Source organism: Rana temporaria, chromosome 3 (assembly GCF_905171775.1).
Source record: "Rana temporaria chromosome 3, aRanTem1.1, whole genome shotgun sequence".
Classification (NCBI taxonomy): domain Eukaryota; kingdom Metazoa; phylum Chordata; class Amphibia; order Anura; family Ranidae; genus Rana; species Rana temporaria.
Genome location: NC_053491.1, coordinates 359,812,349 through 359,834,300, shown reverse-complemented (window position 1 = coordinate 359,834,300; position 21,952 = coordinate 359,812,349). Strand labels below are relative to the sequence as shown.

Below are 21,952 nucleotides of genomic sequence, written 5' to 3'. Positions count from 1 at the left end.
TTAATTATTATTTTTTTTTGCTGGTTTTACATTCACTTTAAGCCTTATACACACTACTAGTTTTTTTCATTCAACCCTTTAGGGTACCCTGGGTGTAATGTTAAAACACCAGATAAAGCTACAGATTGCCATTGTTGGCGGTTTATTGTCCTTACCGGCTATAGCAGGGTGCAGGTATCCAAACATGCGCAGCCCGTAGTTGGTCCATTGCGGAGTGACAGCAAGCTTGTTGATTGTAGTACGAATCTGACGCAGCAAAAACAAAAGCTTATTAATTTTTTTAAAGTGGACCTGTTATCGGATATATTTTACATGTGCAGTATGATTGGTACTGTTAATTACCTTTAGAAAAAAACACAAAACTCTCCCTAACAATGGTTTAATCTGTTTTTCCCTCCAGAGATACAGTGCCATCTTTGTTCAGTCTTTATCCGGGGTTAGCATATTTTTCCTGGACTAAAACACCAGTATCATGTAAAATCCTGATCCTGGGCCATATTCTTAAAGAATTTACGCCGGCGTATCAGCAGATACGCCGACGTAAGTCCGATTCTAAGGCCGTCCTATGTTTATATTCTCAAACTGAGATACACTTAAACATGCCTAAGATACGACGGCCTGCACCGTTGTATCTTAGGCTGCAATATATACGCTGACCGCTAGGTGGCGTTTCCTTTGCGGTCAGCGTAGAATATGCAAATGACTAGTCACGCCGATTCTCTAACGTACGCTTGCCCGTCGTAGTGATTTTACGTCGTTTCCGTAAGAGATACGCGGCGTAAAGATAAAGATGCCCTCTAGGTGGCGTACTCAATGTTAAGTATGGCCGTCGTTCCCGCGTCGAAATTTGAAAATTTAACGTTGTTTGCGTAAGTCGTCCGTGAATGGACGTGAATTGGACGCCATTTACGTTACCGTCAAAACAAATGACGTCCGTGAGACGTCATTTAGCGTAATGCACGTCGGGTAATTTACCCGACGGAGCATGTGCATTACGATCGGCGCGGGAGCGCGCCTAATTTAAATGATCCACGCCCCCTACCAGGATCATTTGAATTAGGAGTGCTTGCGCGGGTGGACTTTACGCTACGCCGCCGCAAGTTTACAGGTAAGTGGTTTGGGAATCAGGCACTTGCCAGTTAAACTTGCGGCGGAGTAACATAAAGGACATACGTTACGCCGCCGGAGATATCTAAGAATATGGCCCATTGTGTGGATTTTGGTGTTCTCAAATTTCTGACACAGATCAACCCCTGCTACAGCCTCTTATACTACAAAGTTAAAATATTGTAGTCTGATCACTAGGAGATGGAGACTGAGAAAATGCTGCCTTCTGCCTGTAGCAGACTGATGACATGTCAACAGCTGGCCTTTCCTCAGCTTGTCAAGAGCTAACACTCAGCTGCCATTGTAATAAAATCCCCCAAATTCTGTGCAGGTGCACATCTTCCAACAAAGGCAGAAATATACCAATAGAGATAGTAATACCATACTTCTTATCTTTGATTTGTTTGAACAGTACCACAGCTCACATTTTAGGTTGGTTTAAAAATAATAAAGTGTTAATCATTAATAGTGAAGATGGATTTATTGCTGATAAACAAGTGTACATTCTCTTTGTTCTAGAATGGCAGCACACAGCACTGGGCGGAACAACGATGACCAAGCGCATGCTGTGATGATCCACCTGGCTGTGGAAAGTTACACCCTGCGCTCAACAAAGATCTGCAGTTAATCCAAAGACAGGAAAAGTTTACCACCACTGTGTAACCTGTCAAATGATAACAACTGCAGCAGATGCTTAACTGGACACTGGTGAATTAAAAGTATATGAAAAATTTGAAATCATAAATAGGATGCAGTCTGTCACTGTTTTTAACATAAGACTTTTTGTATCATAGTTTTATTATCTGGTGATCCTACCAGTAGTTTTTATTTTTTTTACACTTGCAATAGGATGATGTAACGGAATGACCTGTGACACCCAGAAACCTTTGAAAGATGAGGGGTACTCCTGTGCCAGCGTCACTAATAACTCTTGGGTCTAGGTCACCCTGTGTCCCTATTGGGCATAGGGTGACTGAGAAATATTAATTAGAAATTACATGAGCTTGGACATTACTGTTAATTCATGTATTGAGCCAGGAAATAAGGGACATATGTTGGATTGTTTTAGCATGGACAGTAATCCACAATACATTCCTTAATGTCTGCAAAGAACTAATATGCTAACCCTAACGGTCAATAATGACTTATTCCTCTGTGTAGCACAGGCTGTTGAGATGGTAATTGAGTCTGTACTGGGGTGAGGTGGATTTGAGCTTGGCAGACAGCCTGGCTCCTCAAAGAGCTTTCATTAGGTATGCTAATACTGTTTCATGTGTGGAATGTGACTTCTCAGCTGTAGTAATTAAGTCATGTTAAATCGGTGCCCAAAACGTCTGTCATAGAAATGTGAATTCTGCAGGTGAATCACTTATTGTCGGAGACAGAATGTCTTCAGCGGACATGTCCGCTCGAGATTTCTGTCTGATGGTTGTACACACCATCAGACAGAGATCCGGGCGGACACGATACGTGGTGACGTGGCTGCGCCGTCGCTGCGACGATTACGCGGCAACGTGCGCGGCCCTGGAAGGTCAATGCTTCCACGCATGCGTCGAATCACTTCGACGCATGCGAGGGCTTTCGGCCGAGCGGACATGTACGGTGAGTCTGTACAGACGACCGAACATGTCCGACGGACAGGCTTCCAGCGGACATGTTTCTTAGCATGCTAAGAAATTTTTGTCCGCTGGAAAACGGTCGGCTAGACAAATGTCCGCTGGAAGCCTGTCCGGTCGGCCGTACACACGACCGAACATGTCTGCTGAAACTGGTCCGCGGACCAGTTTCAGCGGACATGTTCGGTCGTGTGTACAGGGCCTAAGAGAGTGTGTATTGAAGTGATGTGTGGGTGGAGAGTTATTTGTTCCTTTGATTACTGTAATATGTTGTACTGTATATAAGACTGAGAGTTACCATTAAAAGTGTTCATACATTTTTACTCAGAGAATGGAGCTTGTCTCGTTATTTCTGGGGAATTGATATGGATGATGTCTGCTAGATTGTGGAGTGTCAGATAAGCTGTCGTGACTGATGGAAGGGAAATCGTAAATGGTGGTGACCGTTACAGATGACAACACCGTTTGTTCTCCAGTTAAATTGCACAGTAGCGTTGTCAACCTGTAGACAGGCTAGTCTTGGATGGACATGTAGCTTTAAATGGACCTTTTAGTGGGAGACAAATTAAAGTCCAGCTCCAGCTAAGGCTGGGGTCACACAAATGCGGCTGCGGTTTCAGTGCGGCAGTCCAGTGCGTCTCTGTTTACCAGTTTAGGTGTACATTTTTACCTAAAATAGCACCTGAACTAGACCCCAAAACACACAGGACTCTTTTTTTAAATTGCTCACACATGCGTAAATCGGCTTCCTTGAAAACTGGTCATATTCACGTGTTATGCAAATTGGATGTGGTTAAAAACGCAATTCCATATATGTGAACCCAGCCTAACACTTTTTTAGGCTGTTGCAGCAAAATTAATTTTTTTTGCATTTGGAAAAGAAGGTTAAAGAACAACTAAAGTCAGGATTACTCACCTCTGCTCAAATGGCCCGAGGCCTTGCATCTTCTCCCTGGCTTCTTTCGGGTGCTGGTTTTCAGCTTCTTTGATTGTCCGGCATGGGATAATGCCACTGGCACTATATAGGAAACGTAAACTGAGCTGCGCATGCGTAGTTCAGTAAGACCCCTCTCACACTGGGGTGCTTTTCAGGCGTTTTTGCGCTAAAAATAGCACCTGTAAAGCGCTTAAAAAGCACCTCTCAATCCACCCCAGTGTGAAAGCCTGAGTGCTTTCACACTGGGGTGGTGCGCTTGCAGTACAGGAAAAAATGCATAGATGTGATCCAAGCCTTATTCTCTCAATTGACAGCTCCGGTGTCCTGTCAAGAAGTACCCCCCATCGAATAGTGCCCGCGCAGGACAGAGCCGCACTCCAGCTGAGTTGCCGATCAGCTGGAGTGACGTGCCAGGGTGCTAGCGCACATCGTAGGAGGTATTTCTCGATGGGAGATACCATTTTACAGGCAATTGAAACCTATACAAACAGCGGGGGGAGACCATAGCTCTCACATTGTGCCTCGCTGTACAGTATGTTGATCAGGGCTCAAGTCCTGCGGGAACGCGTGGGAATGGAGTTCCTGCACTTTTTTCACAGCAGGAACGCAGTTCCCTTTGCAGGACTAGAGCAGCCGAGCCGCCCCAGCCAATCCTTCACTAAGCGGCGATGCCCAGCTCGAGTCACTGTCAGGGGAACCTTAGTAATCCTTTATGTTACTGGCCGCTTCCTGTATATGGATTCATCGGGTAGTGTGCGGGTATTCCGTCACTTCCTCGATGCCGCAATGTCTCCTGGGAGCTTTTGTCATTGTTCCCAGGAGACATTGCGGAGGTCTGCCACGAGTTATCGCGGGATTTAGAAAAAACGTGCTTCTTTCTAAATCCCGTGATAACTCGCGGCAGACCTCCGCAATGTCTCCTGGGAACAATGACAAAAGCTCCCAGGAGACATTGCGGCATCGAGGAAGTGACGGAATACCCACACACTACCTGATGAATCCATATACAGGAAGCGGCCAGTAACATAAAGGATTACTAAGCTACAGTGGATAGAAAAAAAAAAATGCGGTTTAGTAATTATGCATATGAGCTTTAATTTAGTTTTTTTTTGGTGGGGGAGTGGATCTTGGGCGGGAGTTCCCACACTTTTTTCCCCAGGACTTGACCCCTGATGCTGATGGTCCGGTTTTGTCTGTGTTGCAGGGCGGGTTTGCTGTGTTGAATGGCCGGTCTTGCCTGTGTGAAAGGGTGGGTTGCAACACAGACAAATCCAGCCCTTAAACACAACCACTAGCCGCCCACCCACAGCATAGTTACACAATCTGAGAACTACGGTCTCCCCCCCACTGTTTGTACAGGTTTAAAATGTGCCATTGAAATGGTATCTCCCTTCGAGCCATGAGCCATGGTTACGTCAGCCCAGCTGATCGGCAAATCAGCTGTTGTGCTATGACGTATGGCGCATGCGCCGTTTGTCCCGGGCACTATTCGATGGGGGGGCACTTCTCGACAGAACACCGGATCTCTTCTAGCAATCAGTGTGGTGCCCGACCATGTGATCTCCACAACATATATGACATGATGATCTTGTGAGTTTGTTTACAAACAAACCCCAAGTCTCGTGCTGCACAGCGAGAGAGACTGGAGGAAAAAAAATAATCCCTACGCAAAGCAGAAATCCTCATATATCAAACTCATGCGCCCCCTTTTTTCCCTTATTGCTTACCATTTTCTGTATCACTTTACATGGCACAGAAAGGCACTGTGACAGCTGAGGCTGGCAGGCTTCAACTGATTTAAGGCAAATAGGTTAACCCAAATTAAATAAAAAATTAATTAAAAAATGTATTACATTTTTTTTTTCTATTTCAGTTTATGACACAAAAGCTAAACATGGTATTTATTAAAACAGTGTACCAAATTAAAGCCTTATACAGTAAAAAAAAAAAAAGCAATATAAAATTATTATCTAGGTTGGCATATTAGACAGAGGGGTTGATTTACTAAGGGCAAATCCACTCTGCACTACACTGCACACTTGCAGTGCACTTGTAAATGCAGTCGCTGTAGATAGGGGGAAGCTCTGCTGACTTTATCATCCAATCATGTGCAAACTAAAATGCTGTTTTGTATTTTCCTTGCATGTCCCCCCTCAGATCTACAGCGACTATACTTCCAAGTGAACTTGCAGTGCACTTGTATGCTTTTTATTCTTTTTGGCAAACAAAATTGTTACTTTTTCAAAAACAGTTTTTTAAAATATTTTTTTAAGTCCGGTGAGCTCTGTCTTATGTCTTAAGTGCGTATCTTCAGTGCAATGGTACTCACGTGGGGGTACAGGGGGAAGTGTACGTTGCGGCGTAGTTGATTGACGCTGCTTCCACACCAATCCTCGAACACATGGAGATTCACCTGACCAGAAAACTGCAGAACAATCATGCGTTAGTGATTATAATCTACATAGGTGGAACTGCATGTGCACTCCAATTCATCCTGCAGGGGGCAGTGTCGGAGAACACTCTGCCAATATCGCCCCTGTGTTTTTACATTATTTTGTTTACTACTTGTCTTCTGAGTGTACAAATAACCTACTTTTTTTTTCTTTTAGAATAGGGTGGAAAATGGCTAAAAACGCGTCAAGTGTTTTTTTTTTGTTTCAGTGAGATTTCCATTCATTTTTTGTCTTGAGACCCAACAAAAAGTGGGACATCTCACATTTAAAATACAAAAGATGAACATTTCTGAAACATGTAACCAAAACATATAACAATAAGAAATTAAATTAAAGGTACAACATAAATACAAATCCAGCAGGGATGGTGGGATCCCCTGATAATGGGCACAGCAGGTTTGCAGAACTGGGAACTCGGCTTTGGGATGGCAGGAGCCCTTTAAATTAGACGCAGCAGATTATAAACCTAGGAACTCAACACAGGGATGGTGAGAACCTCTCATGAAGGGCACAACAGGTGTGCAGACCTGGGAACGTAGCGCAGGGGTGTTGAGAACCCCTCATAAAGGGCACAACAGTTTGCAGACCTGGGAACATAGCGCAGGGATGGTGAGAACCCCTTTATAAAGGGCACAACAGGTGTGCAGACCTGGGAACGTAGTGCAGGCAGGGGCGGACTGACAACTCATGGGGCCCCCGGGCAATAGGAGATAATGGGAAAGGGAAAGGTTAGACCCTCTGTGAAGTTTTTATTGTTGTCTGTTTTGGGGAGATTACTCCCTTTAGTTGTTCTGGTGACCATTATCAACAAGAAAGGCTATATTGTGTGTCAATATACAGGAGACACTATAAAGGGAAAATGTAGAAAAAATCATAATATATAAACACCATCTGGGTGTGGGTCAATGTACCCCAAAGTGCTGCAAAACACGAGGCAAGGGGAAAGTGTGTCTTCACTATTAACATTGTTGCAACAGAGTGTTTAGCCGACTGTCTACTAATACTGCAATGGAACAAAGGTGACTTTCACTTGCTTTTTGAGATGAAGGATCGTTTTTCCTATTGATGTGGATTCATTATCAGCCCATCTATATTCTCAAGTGAGGCGGACTTTATAGCTATTTAATTCCCCATCCAGCGGCCCAAGCACCCTTGCTCTTCCACTATATATCATCACTGATTAGATATTTTGATGGCATATTTTGTGCATTTTGGAGTATTAAGCCAGTGGATGCAGTCACTCAAAGCCTTCTCACCTAACAAGACACTTATTGGCAACTACAGTGGAACCTTGGTTTACGAGTAACGCGGTCAACAAGCGTTTTGAATAACTAGCAACTTTTCTTTTTTTTTTATTCTGACTTTGTTTGCAAGTGTTGTCTCGCAAAACAAGCAGAATTCAAGCTAAGAGGTGCAGGGGCGCCGGTGACACTCGGAATGGTTTGGAGCCGTTCAGAAATACTCGGAAATACTTCCCCATTCCCAAGCGTTTCCGAAACCTTCCGAGGGTTTCTAAAATCAGTTGAGCTGTCCCTCAGTATTTCCGAGACTCTCCGGTGTCCCCCCTCATCTCTGGCCACATGCGGTATTGCAGAAGTCAATGCGGAACAAATTATCTTAGTTTCCATTGACTTATATGGGGAAACTTTCTTTGATATGCAAGTGCTTTGAAACACAAGCATTCTTCTGGAACGGATTATGCTTGTAATCCAAGGTTCCACTGTATTTCAGTTTGCTCCATTTAAAGCGGAATAGGGAACTGGCTGTGAAGGACAGGTAGATGTTCTAATATTAAAAGTCAGCAGCTACAGTATGTGTAGCTGCTGACTTTTAATCTTTTGCTGGGTGGGGCGGACCTCCGCTTTACTACGCTCCTTGCTACAGGAGATTAGATTAGAAGTGAGAGACTTTTATATTGCCTGAGTCCAGACTCCTTTTACATATTTCTAACTGACAATGATGTCATTTTTAAGTGGTGGGTGGAGGTGTCAATTTAGTTTTTTCGCTAATGATGTTTGAATGTTTTGTAGTCCCCAATAAAGATTTTTTTTCTACTATACATAAATCTTGAGGTCGCATTCAGTACCCACTTTTTATTTTGTAGGGTCTCTTTCCCCTTGTCTTGTGTTTTATCAACAATAAAATTAGAAAACAGAAATACTAAATGTGAAATGCCGCGTACACACAATCATTTTTCGGCATGAAAGAAAAGGTTGTTTTTCAGCATGTCCAAAAAACTACGTTTTTCCAACTTCATCATTAAAAACGTTGTTGCCCACACACCATCGTTTAAAAAAAATGATGAACAAAGTGCGGTGACGTACAACACGTACGACGGCACTCTAAAAGGGAAGTTCTATTCGCCTTTGGGCTGCTTTAGCTGATTCCTTGTTAGTAAAAGACGATTCACGCTTTTCAGTCTGTTACAGCGTGATGAATGTGCTTACTCCATTATGAATGGTAGTTTTACCAGAACGAGCGCTCCCGTTTCATAACTTGCTTCTGAGCATGCGCGGGTTTAAAACGTCGTTTTAGCCCACACACGATCATTTTTTACTACCCGAAAAACTACATTTTTTAAAACGACGTTAAAAAATGCAGCATGTTTGAATTTTTTTTTGTCGTTTTTCAGAAACTGAAAAACGATGTGCAGCCCACACACGATCATTTTAAATGATGTTTTTAAAAACGACGGCCCAGATTCTCGTAGGGCGGCGTAAATGTAGGCGGGCGTAGCATATTGTAGTTACGCTACGCCGCCGCAACTTAGAGAGGCAAGTGCTGTATTCACAAAGCACTTGAGTCTAAAGTTACGGCGACGTAGCGTATATGTGCCGGCGTAAGCGCGCCTAAATCAAATGAGGAACAGGGGGGCGTGTTTTATGTAAAATAATTATGACCCCACGTAAATGACGCTTTTTTCAAACGGCGCATGCTCAGTATCACGTCGAATCTTCAAATTAAATTACGCCCGCTCAATGCCTAGTCGACGTGAACGTAACTTACGTCCAGCCCCATTCACGGGCGACTTATGCAAACGATGTAAAACACTACGCTGTTCATACGTTTCCGACGTCTATAGCTAACATGACTTACCCCTGCTTTATGAGGGGTAACTTTACACCGGCGTATGTCTTACGTAAACAACGTATCTTGCTACGCCGGGCGCACGTACGTTTGTGAATCGGCGTATCTAGCTCATTAGCATATTTGACACGGAAATCTACGGAAACCCCACCTAGCGGCCAGCGTAAATATGCAACTAAGATACAACGGTGTAAGAGACTTACGCCGCTCGTATCTTAGCCGAATTTATGTGTAACTGATTCTAAGAATCAGCCGCATAGATACGACGGCTCTCAATCGGACTTACGACGGCGTACATGGCGCTATGCCTTCGTAAGTCCTTTGAGAATCTGGGCGGACATTTTTTTTCATGCCGAAAAATGATTGTGTGTACGCGGCATTAGAGTTGGCACCTCTTCTGGGGATACTTATCTAAAAGGGGAATTGTCCTTATGTTTGGAGATTGTCTATAACTTCTTGTTGCATTTCTGGGACAGGAAGTGGAGGAAAATTTCCCCAACAGTACAAAATAAATTCCTGCCAAAGGATTAAAGAGGAACTGCAGTCTGCTCACATAATTTATAAAAAAAACATCTTTGCCATTCTGAAGCTTCCCTCCAACTACTTTGCATATTATTTTATATATACTGTGATTCTGCACTTGCCAAATATGCTGCAGAAATCTCCCTCCACTGAGTCTGGCTGCAACCATTTTAACTGTGGGCAGCTGAAACTGTCTGTTCACTTCCTGGACACGCATAGGCACACCTCCAGCTCTGCAGCTCTCATTGGCCCTCTTATGACTCACCCCCTTCCCTACCTGGAAAATTCTCACAAGAGCGATAGAGAGAGCTGTGCCTGATGTCATAAGCCTAGGCTTTTTTCCCAGATAAGAAACAGGAAGTGGGCTGTATTAGGTACAGTATTTACTGGCAAAAAAATAAAAAAAAGTTTTACTATCCAAAGTTAAAACAACAAGGGCAGAAGATTTAATAGATGGAAAGTTGAAAAAAAAAATCACTGAATATCCGCTTTAATTAAACCCTTCCCTACTCTATCAAAAACAAATAAAAATAAAAAAGTTTGAGCTATACATACACTTTAAGATGGGCAAGGCTAAAAACACTGCACAGAAGACAGAACAGCACTAGATTTCTGGTAGGATCAACCGTTAATGGGGCAGATCCACAGAGAGAGTACGCCGGCGTATCTACTGATACGCCGGCGTACTTTCAAATTTCCCGCGTTGTATCTTTAGTTTGAATCCTCAAACCAAGATACGACGGCATCTGGGTTAGATCCGACAGGCGTACGGCTTCGTACGCCTTCGGATCTTAGATGCAATACTTCGGCGTCCGCTGGGTGGAGTTTGCGTCGTTTTCCGTGTCGGGTATGCAAATTAGCTATTTCCGACGATCCACGAACGTACGCGCGGCCGTCGCATTCTCTTACGCGTATAGTTAAAGCTGGTGTTTTGCGGCGTATAGTTAGACTTGCCATGTTAAGTATGGCCGTCGTTCCCACGTTTCATTTGAATTTATTTTATTTTTTTGTGTAAGTCGTCCGTGAATCGGGATGGACGTAACTCACGTCTATGTTAAAAAAAATGACGTCCTAGCGACGTCATTTAGCGCAATGCACGGCGGAAAATTTCGGGACGACGCATGCGCAGTTCATTCGGCGCGGGAACGCGCTTAATTTAAATGAAACACGCCCCCTAATCGCCGATTTGAATTCCGCCGCCAGAGATAGACTACACCGCCGTAACTTACGGCGCAAAATCTTCCTGGATTCGAACTAAAGCCAGGTAAGGTACGGCGGCGTAGCGTATCTCTGATACGCTGTGCGGGTGCAGATCTCGGTGGATCTGCCCCAATGTTTTTTGCAATTACGGAACAGATATAAAATGCTTGTAATGGTATATTTAAAAAACGGAATAATAGTAATAAACTTCTACAGCTTTTGTATTAAAAGAAATAATAACTGCAGACCTATGCAGGTATGTGAATGGAATATATAAAAAAAAACTACCAATTATTAAATAACATATTGAAGAGATACATATAAAAAAAAAAATTATTATAATTGAAATTTGTGGGCTGTCATTGGTGACCTCCTTTCGGAGATACGAATTGCGTGTCTCTGAATAAAGCTGGCCATGCACTGATAATTTTTTTTTGTGGTTGTAAAACCTTAGGCTACATTCACACTGGCGATTAAAGCCTGGTGCACACTATTATTTTTCTTCCATTCAACCCAGCGGCTCCAAATAGAACTGCTGTACTAACAATATGAAGTTAGTACAGTGATCTCCCCCGCTGAGCTGTTGTGTTCTGACAGGGGGACGCCCCCCCCCCCCCCCCTCCCCACCAGAATGAATATATTTTCCAGCACACCATTAATCTTCAGTCCAAACTGTTTTTATTTTAGCACAATCACATCACCAGCAAGAGAGTTCAACATTTCGGAAACTGTGTGACTCCGAAATGTTGAAATCAGGCATGCGATGGCCCCCACCCCCATCAAAACACTCCGATCAGAACTCTCAGCCATTTGGTCAGTTGCTTGTTTTCCAGCAAGCTCATCTGACCGGCTGGCATACATCAGGCTGGCTGGAACTGTAGCAGCAGAAATCCTTTGTGTATAGCTTCAGATGAGAGTGGCAAGCTGCAGCCGTCAGCCTTATTCACTATATTGACCGGTTGCTGGCATCTATAGATATTTACGGCTCTCTGCACAGCCAGCAATTAGCTGTAGTGATTGTTGATGGACGCACACTGAGTGCAGAAATACAGACAGCATTAACCACTTGCCGACTGCCTAACGTAAGATTTACGTTGGCAGAATGGCACGGGCAGGCAAAGTAACGTGTACATTCCTTTGAATCTGCCGCCCAGCGGGCACGCGTGCGCCCTAATAGAAGCTCTGTGACCGTGCTCGCGGGACTCGGGACTCGATGTCCGCCGGTGTCCCGCGATCATGTCACGGAGCGGCACAAGGCATTTCCCTGTTCTGCCTAGTGACAGGACAGTGATCTACTGCTCCCTGTCATCGGGAGAAAAAGATGCCGCGTATAGACGATCGGACATTTCGACAACAAAACCGCAGATTTTTTTTTCCGACGGATGTTGGCTCAATCTTGTCTTGCACACACACGGTCGCACAAATGTTGTTGGAAATTCCAATCGCCAAGAACGCGGTCACGTACAACACATACGACGGCACTAGAAAAGGGAAGTTCAATACCAGTCGTGTTAGTAGAAGTTTGGTCAGAGACGATTCACGCTTTTCAGCCTCATGCTTTTTAGTCCGTTACAGCGTGACAAATGTGCTATCTCCATTAAGAAAACTAGTTTTACCAGACCAAGCCCTTCCATCTCGTACTTGATTCAGAGCATGCATGGAATTTTGTGCGTCGGAATTGTCTACACACGCTCAGAATTTACGAGAACGTATTTTGTTGTTGGAATTTCCGACCAAAATCTACCATTGAACATTTGTTGTCGGAAATTTCGATCGTCTGTACGCGGCATTAGAATCACTCCCTAGGATACACTTAACTCCTTCCTCGCCCCCCTTCCCTTCCAGTGTCATTTACACAGTAATCAGTGCATTTTTATAGCACTGATCGCTGTATAAATGACAATGGTCCCAAAATAGTGTCAAAAGTGTTCAATGTGTCCGCCACAATATCGCAGTCACGATATAAATCACTGATCTTACTAGTAAAAAAATAAAAATGCCATTGTCAGTTTTTTAACACCTGATCAAAAGCTCCATTCAAGTCTATGGGCAGGTAGATGTAAACAGATGTATGTACGCTTACATCTGCCGACATCAGAATCCTTTTTTAGTTTCGTTTTTCCGGAGCTAAATGTGATGGATCGGCTGTAGTCTGATGTAAATGGACCTTAGGACCGCAAATGTCCGCTGTCAAAAATGGAACTGGCATGGATGTCACAAAAGTGACATCCATCTCATTCTGCCTCGAATCAGCAGGTGATCTGTTCACGGATCCCATGCAGAACGGAGTGGAGCATGCTTGTGAAAGGAACCTTACAACTCAATTTGATGAGAAAAATATACATGACAAAGAGGTAACATGGGCCACTTTGTATTGTGTAGTGTAAATGCATTTCCCTTAAAAGGATAGGTGGAGATTTTGTGGCGATAGGAAAAAATGGCATGCTGGGAAAGGGCTGTAATTGGAGACTAAATTGGGGCCCCGTAGTAGCCAATCCTGAGATCTGTTCCCATAAAGGGGATTAATACGGCCTCATAGAGAAAGTATTGTGTAGAAGAGATAATGCTTCCCCTCCTATCTATATCCACCTGATAGACTGCAAATAATACCTTCTCCTCTGCCCCCTCCCCACCCCACTCCTAGGACAACTCAATGTGACAATACATTGCATAGATGGCAGAGGAAGGGCCTGACACAAGTGATGAGAGAAGGTCTGCCTACAGCCCAGATCTAAAGCTATTTATTAAAATCCAAAATACACTTTAACATTTAATCCAGATTCCAGGGGAAAAAAAGGTGACAGTTCAATGCAAATGTAACTTTATTGTTCCATACAAGCTCCCTATGATTAAACCCAGTTTTATTGGTGAAATGCATCAGTGCAGGAGGTCCCAGGTTGTGGGCCAGATTCACAGAAGAAGTACGCCGGCGTATCTACTGATACTTTCAAATTTGCCGCGTCGTATCTTTAGTTTGAATCCTCAAACCAAGATACGACGGCTTCTGGCTTCGATCCGACAGGCGTACGGCTTCGTACGCCTTCGGATCGTAGGTGCAATAGTTCGGCGCCCGCTGGCTGGAGTTTGCGTCGTTTTCCGCGTCGGGTATGCAAATTAGCTTTTTCCGGCGATCCACGAAGGTATGCGTGGCCGTCGCATTCTCTTACGTCGTCGCTAGTCGGCTTTTCCCGGCGTATAGTTAAAGCTGCTATTATGTGGCGTATAGATAGACTTGCAATGTAAAGTATGGCCGTCGTTCCCGCGTCGAATTTTAATTTTTTTTTTTTTGCGTAAGTTGTCCGTGAATAGGAACAGACGTAACGTCGAAGTTCAAAACATGACGTCGGTGCGACGTCATTTCGCGCAAAGCACGGCGGGAAATTTCAAAACGGAGCATGCGCAGTACGTTCGGCGCGGGAACGCGCCTAATTTAAATGATCCACGCCCCCTACCCGGATCATTTGAATTATTTTTTTTTTTTTATCTGTACCAGTTTAATGTTTTTCATCTGTATGTTATTATTTTCAACACATTGTCATTTATTTGTTTTCTAGAAAAGTTGTCTGTTACACTTTCTGACTCCACACATACTTCGGTCCCTGAAGAAGGAAACCCGAAACGCGTTGGGCCCAGTATTTATATTGTGGACTCTTCACCTTTTTTCCAATACACCCCATTAATGTGTTGTTTTTAAACCTTTGTACTATATACGTTTACTGAACATTGTTTGATACCGTCCTGTTATTATTAAACTATTATATATTTTGTATCTACCATGACTACTTGTACTACTGTTGCCTAAAAAGCCCCACCCTGGGGGATCCTCCATTTTTTTCTGTTCATCAGGGGTGTCGGCAACTATTTGAGACCAAACCATAATAGATGTTCTATTCATACATTTGAATTAGGCGGGCTTGTGCCGGAGGGATTTACGCTACGCCGCCACAACTTTACAGGCAAGTGCTTTGTGAATCAAGTACTTGCCCGTAAAACTTGCGGCGGTGTAACGTAAATGCGATACGTTACGCCGCCGCAGATCTACCTGAATCTGGCCCTGTGTTCGCTTGTCCATAAGAGTGAAGTTACACCTAATGAGTGCCATCTGCATTTTCTTCCTGGATTTACTGGCAGTTCAGGGTATAGAACAAGCCCCTGCCAGGGTTTTGGCACCCTTACTGCACGGAGGGTGACCTGACATTATGGACGGCAAATACATTTTATCATCGAGAAGCTTTAACATGTTCATGTCATTTCAAAGGCGGTTATCAACTGTTTTTTTGTTTTGCAGCTTTCATTTAAAAAAAAAAAAAACATAAATTATATAGGCATTACATGTACTTTATATTTGAATATATTATACATATTATAAACCATAGGGCCAAAAGTCTGTGGATAACTGAACATCACACCTATATGAGCTTGTTGGACATTGGCATTATTATGATTTTTTTTATTTATTTTTTAAATAACAAACATGTTATACTTATGTAGCATTACCCCCAGTGGAGCTGCTGGATTTTTGGGAGGCGTGTTACCTTGTGGCTCCTCCGAAATTCCTAGGGGTGAATGATGCGTATTGCATATAGTAGAAGTATAGGAATGTCCACGACAGGTGCTCTTTGCAGTGCTCTTTATTACCCAGCCGGGTAAAAACAGTAAACTTGTGGTGAGGAAGGTAAAGTTGAAGAAGAATGGAGAATAGCAGATTCAAGCGTAATGATAGGAAACAGTCCTGCTCCCAAACGTAACACTTCTTTGCACCACTCCCGCCAAAGTGGGCTTAGTGTACCCGGACAGGCCTCTCTCACTGACCTGGCAGCCAGAGTATCACTCGGACAATTGTAGGATAAAGTGTCTGTCACAGACCCTCCTTGGTGAACTTGAACTTGGGAGAAAGTCTCTGCCACAGACCCCTCTCAAAGAGCCTCAGAAAGATACGTCTGCCACAGGTCCCCTCTGGATTGAATTCTTGGAGATATGCCTCCTTAGATAAGTTACGTCTGGATCTCCTTCAACTTGTCGCCCTGGTACCGACTGACAGGTGATCAATCCCTCGGTGTCCGGTTACCTCGATCCCCGGTAGTTTGTCCAGGCCCTTTTGGACCGCCAGCCTCTCAATAGCGCTCCTCAGACTGACTCCCCACCGAACAGCAGTACAGCTTGGGATCCTAAAAGGTGGGAATCCAGTTACTCACTGGGTCCCCGTCGCTGTTCAGATGCTCCGGGCCAGCATGGTCCCGGTGTTCTAACAAGCTGGTTCCTACCATCGATATGGTTCCGAGCAGACGGAAAACTCAGAGCGGGAACAGCTGTTCGTCAGCTGTAGACGCGCTCGCTCCCGATGGCTGAATATACACTCTATAGCAGGGGTCTCCAAACATTCTAAACAAAGGGCCGGTATATTGTCCTTCAGAGCTCTTGGAGGGCCGGACTTTGGCCAGCAGGATTGGAAATTTACCTGGCATCATTGTTAGTAAACATCTGGTATTAGGGGGAGGAATAGTGCCCCATTACTGGTATCATAGGGAGGAATAGTGCTCTATTAGTTGTGTCAGTGGGAGAAATGGGGCTCCAATGTCGGTGTCAGAGGGTAGAATAGTGTCCTGTATCAGTGGGAGGGATAGTGCCCCAAGGGCCGAATAAAGGCACGCAAAGGGCCGCATTCGGCCCTCGGGCCGTAGTTTGGAGACCACTGCTCTATAGTACACAGCAAGGGCCAGCAAGGGGCGGATGTGATATTGACCAGTGTTTTTTTGATTGGTTATCCACGCCGCGGATAACAAATGAAAAAAGCACTGCTCAATATTACGTCCGCCCCTTGCTGTGTAGAGCGGCGTGTACTATAAAGCGCTGTGTATAAGCAGGCATCGGGAGCGAGCGCATCTAAGCTGACAATCAGCTGTTGAGCCTTGGATATTTCCGTGGCCTCCCTCTGCGCCTGCGCAGTCAAGGCAGGAACCATATCGATAGAGGAACCAGCTCGACAAGACACCGGAACCAGGAACACCGCGTGGCACGCACGCCCTGGCCAGGTAGGCCATAACGCCAGGGCGCGGCAATGTGGCCACCTTAAAGGTGGGTGCCACACTGGACGAAGAAGACCCAGAACCAATGGCGTCTCCCCCATAAATACCCCTTCCCAGCATGCACCGCAAGGACAAACTCTCGTGATTGGCTGCTGGGAAAGAGCACCCAAACCTTGACTCCACTGCTGCCACCTGCAGCACCGGGGCTGGAAGAACACCCCAGTACAAGCTGAGACAGAGACCGCATTTTGCAACTAACAATCTGGATCAGAGTTTAACTCTGATCTACCCTTAAATTTAACTAGCACCAGCACTATAAAGTACATAGGCGCTACACTTACCTCCACTGTGCAGCTCGTTTTGCACAGAGTGGCCTCCGAACCTGGTTTTCTGGGGTCCCTCAGCAGCTGTCTTGGCTCCTCTCCGCAAGAACTAACCCCCTTCATGGGAGCTCTCTCCCATGGGGTTAAGTTCTTGCGGGCGTGCTACCGTGATACAGCTGGTGGCCATAGCCGCTCATTGTATCAATTGGCTCCAGCGCGCCGCGTCATTGAATGTGATTGACAGCAGCGCGAGCCAATGGCTGTGCTGCTATCAATCCATCCACTCTAGCCAATCAACAGCCAGACTGAGCAGAGAAGAGGATGCCGGCATTAGGCTTTCAAAATTAAACATCCAACCAGAATCACAGATGTCAATATACTATATTTATTTATATACGCTCACTTTATTGCTAAAATTACTGTGACATTCAAGACATTTCTGGGTGTAGTAAAATGTCCGCTGCCTTCTTCTGTCTGCAGGTGTTCTTTCAGATTAGTAAACCTGGTAGCGGTGGAACGCATGCGCAGCCGACGAAACGTCACTTCTGTTAACTAATCTGACAGGTCACGGATTCTGACGAAACACCTGGATGCCCAAGCGAAGGGCAGATGAATTCCTACATGAATCATCTGCTCTTACTAAAGATGGCCACAACCAGAAATGCTAGGGGGTGTTTTTCAAAGTGATTTCTTGGCAAAATAAAGCAAGGCAATATGGGTGGATGGGAAAGTTTGTTTTGAATATTAAAGCTTAATTTGATTGTGTTTTTAGTTTGTGGTGGTCAGATGCAGTGTTGTTCCACTTTAAAGCGGGAGTTCACCCATAAAACAATTTTTTCAAACAATCCCCTTAGATGGATGCTCATTTTGTCTAGGGGAATCGGCTAGTTGTTTTAAAATATGAGCTGTACTTACCGTTTACGAGATGCATCTTCTCCGCCGCTTCCGGGTATGGGCTGCGGGACTGGGCGTTCCTTCTTGATTGACAGTCTTCCGAGAGGCTTCCGACGGTCGCATCCATCGCGTCACTAGTAGCCGAACGTCGGTGCAGCTCTATACTGCGCCTGCGCACCGACGTTCGGCTTCTTTCGGAAAATCGTGATGCGATGGATGCGACCGACGGAAGCCTCTCGGAAGACTGTCAATCAAAATAGGAACGCCCAGTCCCGCAGCCCATACCCGGAAGCGACGGAGAAGATGCATCTCGTAAACGGTAAGTACAGCTCATATTTTAAAACAACTAGCCGATTCCCCTAGACAAAATGAGCATGAAGCTAAGGGTAAAAAGTGTTATGTAAGGGTGAACCCCCGCTTTAAGAGTTCCACCAGAGCAAGATAAAGCAGTCCTCATTCACGTAACATAAAGGAAGAACCATAACAGATGAGATTCCCAGCAGTGCAGGAAAAGTCAAGAAAGCAGATAACAGGGTAACATGATCTGGTCATAATTGACTAAGGTTGGCCATACATGGTTTGAATATAATGCCGCGTACACATGGTCGTTTTTTGTGATGAAAAAAAACCGACATTTTTAAAAACGTCAATTAAAATGACCGTGTGTGGGGAAAACGTTGTTTTATGTCTTCTGAAAAACGAAAAAAAAAAAATTTTGAGCATGCTTTAATTTTTTATGTAGTTTTTCAAAACGTCGTTTTTTGTGTCATAAAAAATGACCGTGTGTAGCTAAAACGACGTTTAAAACAACGTTTTTAAACCCACGCATGCTCAGAAGCAAGTTAGGACGCGAGCTTGAATGGAACAGAGTGCCGCCGTACGTGCTGAACGTAACCGCGCTTTGCTAGAGCTTTTTAAAAAAACGATGGTGTGTATGCAACGTCGTTTTTTAAAATGAAGTTTGAAAAACGTCGTTTTTTTTCATGCCAAAAAATTATGTTTTTTTTCATCACAAAAAACGACCGTGTGTACGCGGCATCAGCCAGCTCAGCAAGAACCGGACAATCAGAGTATAGTTAGACTCTGATCCTGATTGTTAGGTGTGAGAATAGGGCCTCTGTCTCAGCTTGGCTGTGCTGTGGGTCATTCTGCTGTATCGGGGTGTTCTTCCAACCCCGGTAATGCAGGTGGCAGCAGTGGAGTCGAGGTTTGGGTGCTCTTCCCAGCAGCCAATCACGAGGGTTTGTCCTCGCTGTGCATGCTGGGGAGGGGTATTTGTGGGACGGACGTCATTGGTTCTGGGTTCTTCTTAGTTGAGTGTGGCACCCACCTTTAGGGTGGCCACATCACGGCACCACGGTGCTATGGCCTACCTGGCCGGGGAGTGCGTGCCACGCAGTGTTTCTGGTTCTGGGACCATGTTGGCCCGGAGCATCTGAACCAGCGATGGGGATCCAGTGAGCGACTGGGTTCCCTCTTTTTGAAGATCCCAAGCTGGGTGCTGTTCGGTGGGGAGTCGGTCTAAGGAGCGCCATTGAGAGGCTGGCAGGCCAATAGGGCTTGTACAAAACCACCAGGGATCACAGGTAGCCGGACACTGCGGGACTGATCACCTGTCAGTCAGTACCTGGGTGACAAGTTGAAGGAGATCCAGACGTAACTCAACCAAGAGGGGACCTGTGGCAGAGGTATCTTCTGAGGCTTTTTGAGAGGGGTCTGTGGCAGAGACTTTCTCCCAAGTTCACCAAGGAGGGTCTGTGGCAGAGACTTATGTATTCCTATAAATGTTCGAGTGATACTCTGGCTGCCAGGTCAGTGAGAGAGGCCTGTCCGGGTACACTGAACCCACTCCGGCAGGAGTGGCGAAGAGAAGTGTTACGTTTGGGAGCAGGACTGTTTCCTATCATTACGCCTGAATCTGCTATTCTTCCTCCTTTCAACTTTACTTTCCTTACCACAAGTTTTATTGTTTTTACCCGGCTGGGTAGAAAAGAGTACAGCAAAAGAGCACCTGTCGTGGACATTCCTCCACTTCTGTTTATGCACATACGCATCACTCACCCCTAGAGAATTCGGAGGAGCCATGAGGTAACACGCCGCCCAAAAATCCAGCAGCTCCAATGGGGGTAATGCTACAAACCATTAATGGGCAGGCTGATTGATCGACTTGGGTGGAACCAGCCTGCCGAATTTTCTTAAGATTATCACTAGCAGCTATAGCAGTCATTGTCTTCTCCCGTTGGAGACGGCTTTTCCTGCCCGCCCCCACCGCATGAAGAGGATTGCTGAGTCCCCTGTCAGCACTGTCTGTGTTGATGGGGGAATCGTGCAAATTTTTTTCCTGCAACCTCGTGGCATTGTGGATGGCACGTGCCCGCCGCAAGCTCCGTGACTCTGACCGGGTCCCGTGGACTCGATGTCCGCAGGCATACCCGCGATCGTGTCACGTTGAGGAAGAAGGGGGAAATGATGATGTAAACAAGCATTTGCCCTGTCTTCCTAGTGACAGGACAGTGTACACAGCTTCCTGTAATCAGAAGCTGTGATCACTGTCCTGTCACACACAGCCCATTCCCCCTACAGTTAGAAGCACTCCCTAGGGCACACTTAACCCCTTCAGCACCACCTAGTGGTTAACCCCTTTACTGCCAGTGTCATTTTCACAGTAATCAGTGCATTTGTATAGCACGGATCGCACATCGCCGCCATTACTAGTAAAAAAAATAAAATTTCATAATTCTATCTATTTTACCAAAATTATGTAGAAGCATACATATCGGCTTAAACTGAGGTAAAAAAATGTTTTTTTAATATATTTTTTGGTGATATTTATTATAGCAAAAAGTAAAAAACATTTTTCAAAATTGTCACTCTATTTTTGTTCAATTTTGGGAGCCACGTCGCACTACTGCGCAATTGTCAGTTAAAGCGACGCAGTGCCGAATCACAAAAAGTGGCCAGGTCTTTGACCAGCAAAAATGGTCCGGGGCTTAAAGCGGGGGTTCACCCAAAAAAAAATATTTAACATTACATTCAGGCGAGTTGACATAATGACATTAGGCTGTTTTTTTTTAAATCCTTGCCGTACATACCGTATTACCTATATTTTCACGGCGGCTTCTGGGTATGTAATCTGCGGGACTGGGCGTTCCTAATTGATTGACATGCTTCCGACCGTCGCATACAGCGCGTCACGAGTTGCCGAAAGAAGCCGGACTGCGAGTCGGCTCTATACGGCGCCTGCGCTCCGACGTTCGGCTTCTTTCGGCAACTCGTGACGCGCTGTATGCGACGGTCGGAAGCATGTCAATCAATTAGGAACGCCCAGTCCCGCAGATTACATACCCGGAAGCCGCCGTGAAAATATAGGTAATACGGTATGTACGGCAAGGATTTAAAAAAAAAACAGCCTAATGTCATTATGTCAACTCGCCTGAATGTAATGTTAAAAAAAATGTTTTGGGTGAACCCCCGCTTTAAGTGGTTAAAATGATATATGGGTTAGAAAACCCCATGGGCATAAAATTGGGAAAAGGGACCTAGAGTAAGTAAAATGGGACTAGCACTGCTCTAAGGGAGACTCCTCCAATCTTCTTGGAAGTCTTTCTACAAGATTTTGGAGGTGGGGCTTTGGTGATTGATGTTGGATGAGAAGACCTGGCTCACAATTGGTGTTCCAGACAGTTCATCCCAGAGATGTTCAGTAGGGTTAGGATCAGGGCTCTGTGCAGGCGCCTTGAGTTCCTCCACAGCATACTGGTCAAGTCATGTCTATAGCGAGCCAAAT

The 21,952-nt window shown here is 45.0% G+C and overlaps 1 protein-coding gene across 1 annotated transcript in view; it reads right to left on the bottom strand.

Annotated features, from left to right (window-relative positions):
* B4GALNT3 (beta-1,4-N-acetyl-galactosaminyltransferase 3) overlaps positions 1-21,952 on the bottom strand; it is a 98,435-nt gene that overhangs the window by 42,107 nt on the left and 34,376 nt on the right. Inside the window, exons 4-5 of the mRNA XM_040345266.1 lie at positions 5,990-6,085; positions 156-246 (exon numbers count right to left, since the gene is read on the bottom strand). Of these exons, the coding sequence (XP_040201200.1) occupies positions 156-246; positions 5,990-6,085 (187 nt within the window). The remainder of the gene's footprint in view (positions 1-155; positions 247-5,989; positions 6,086-21,952) is intronic.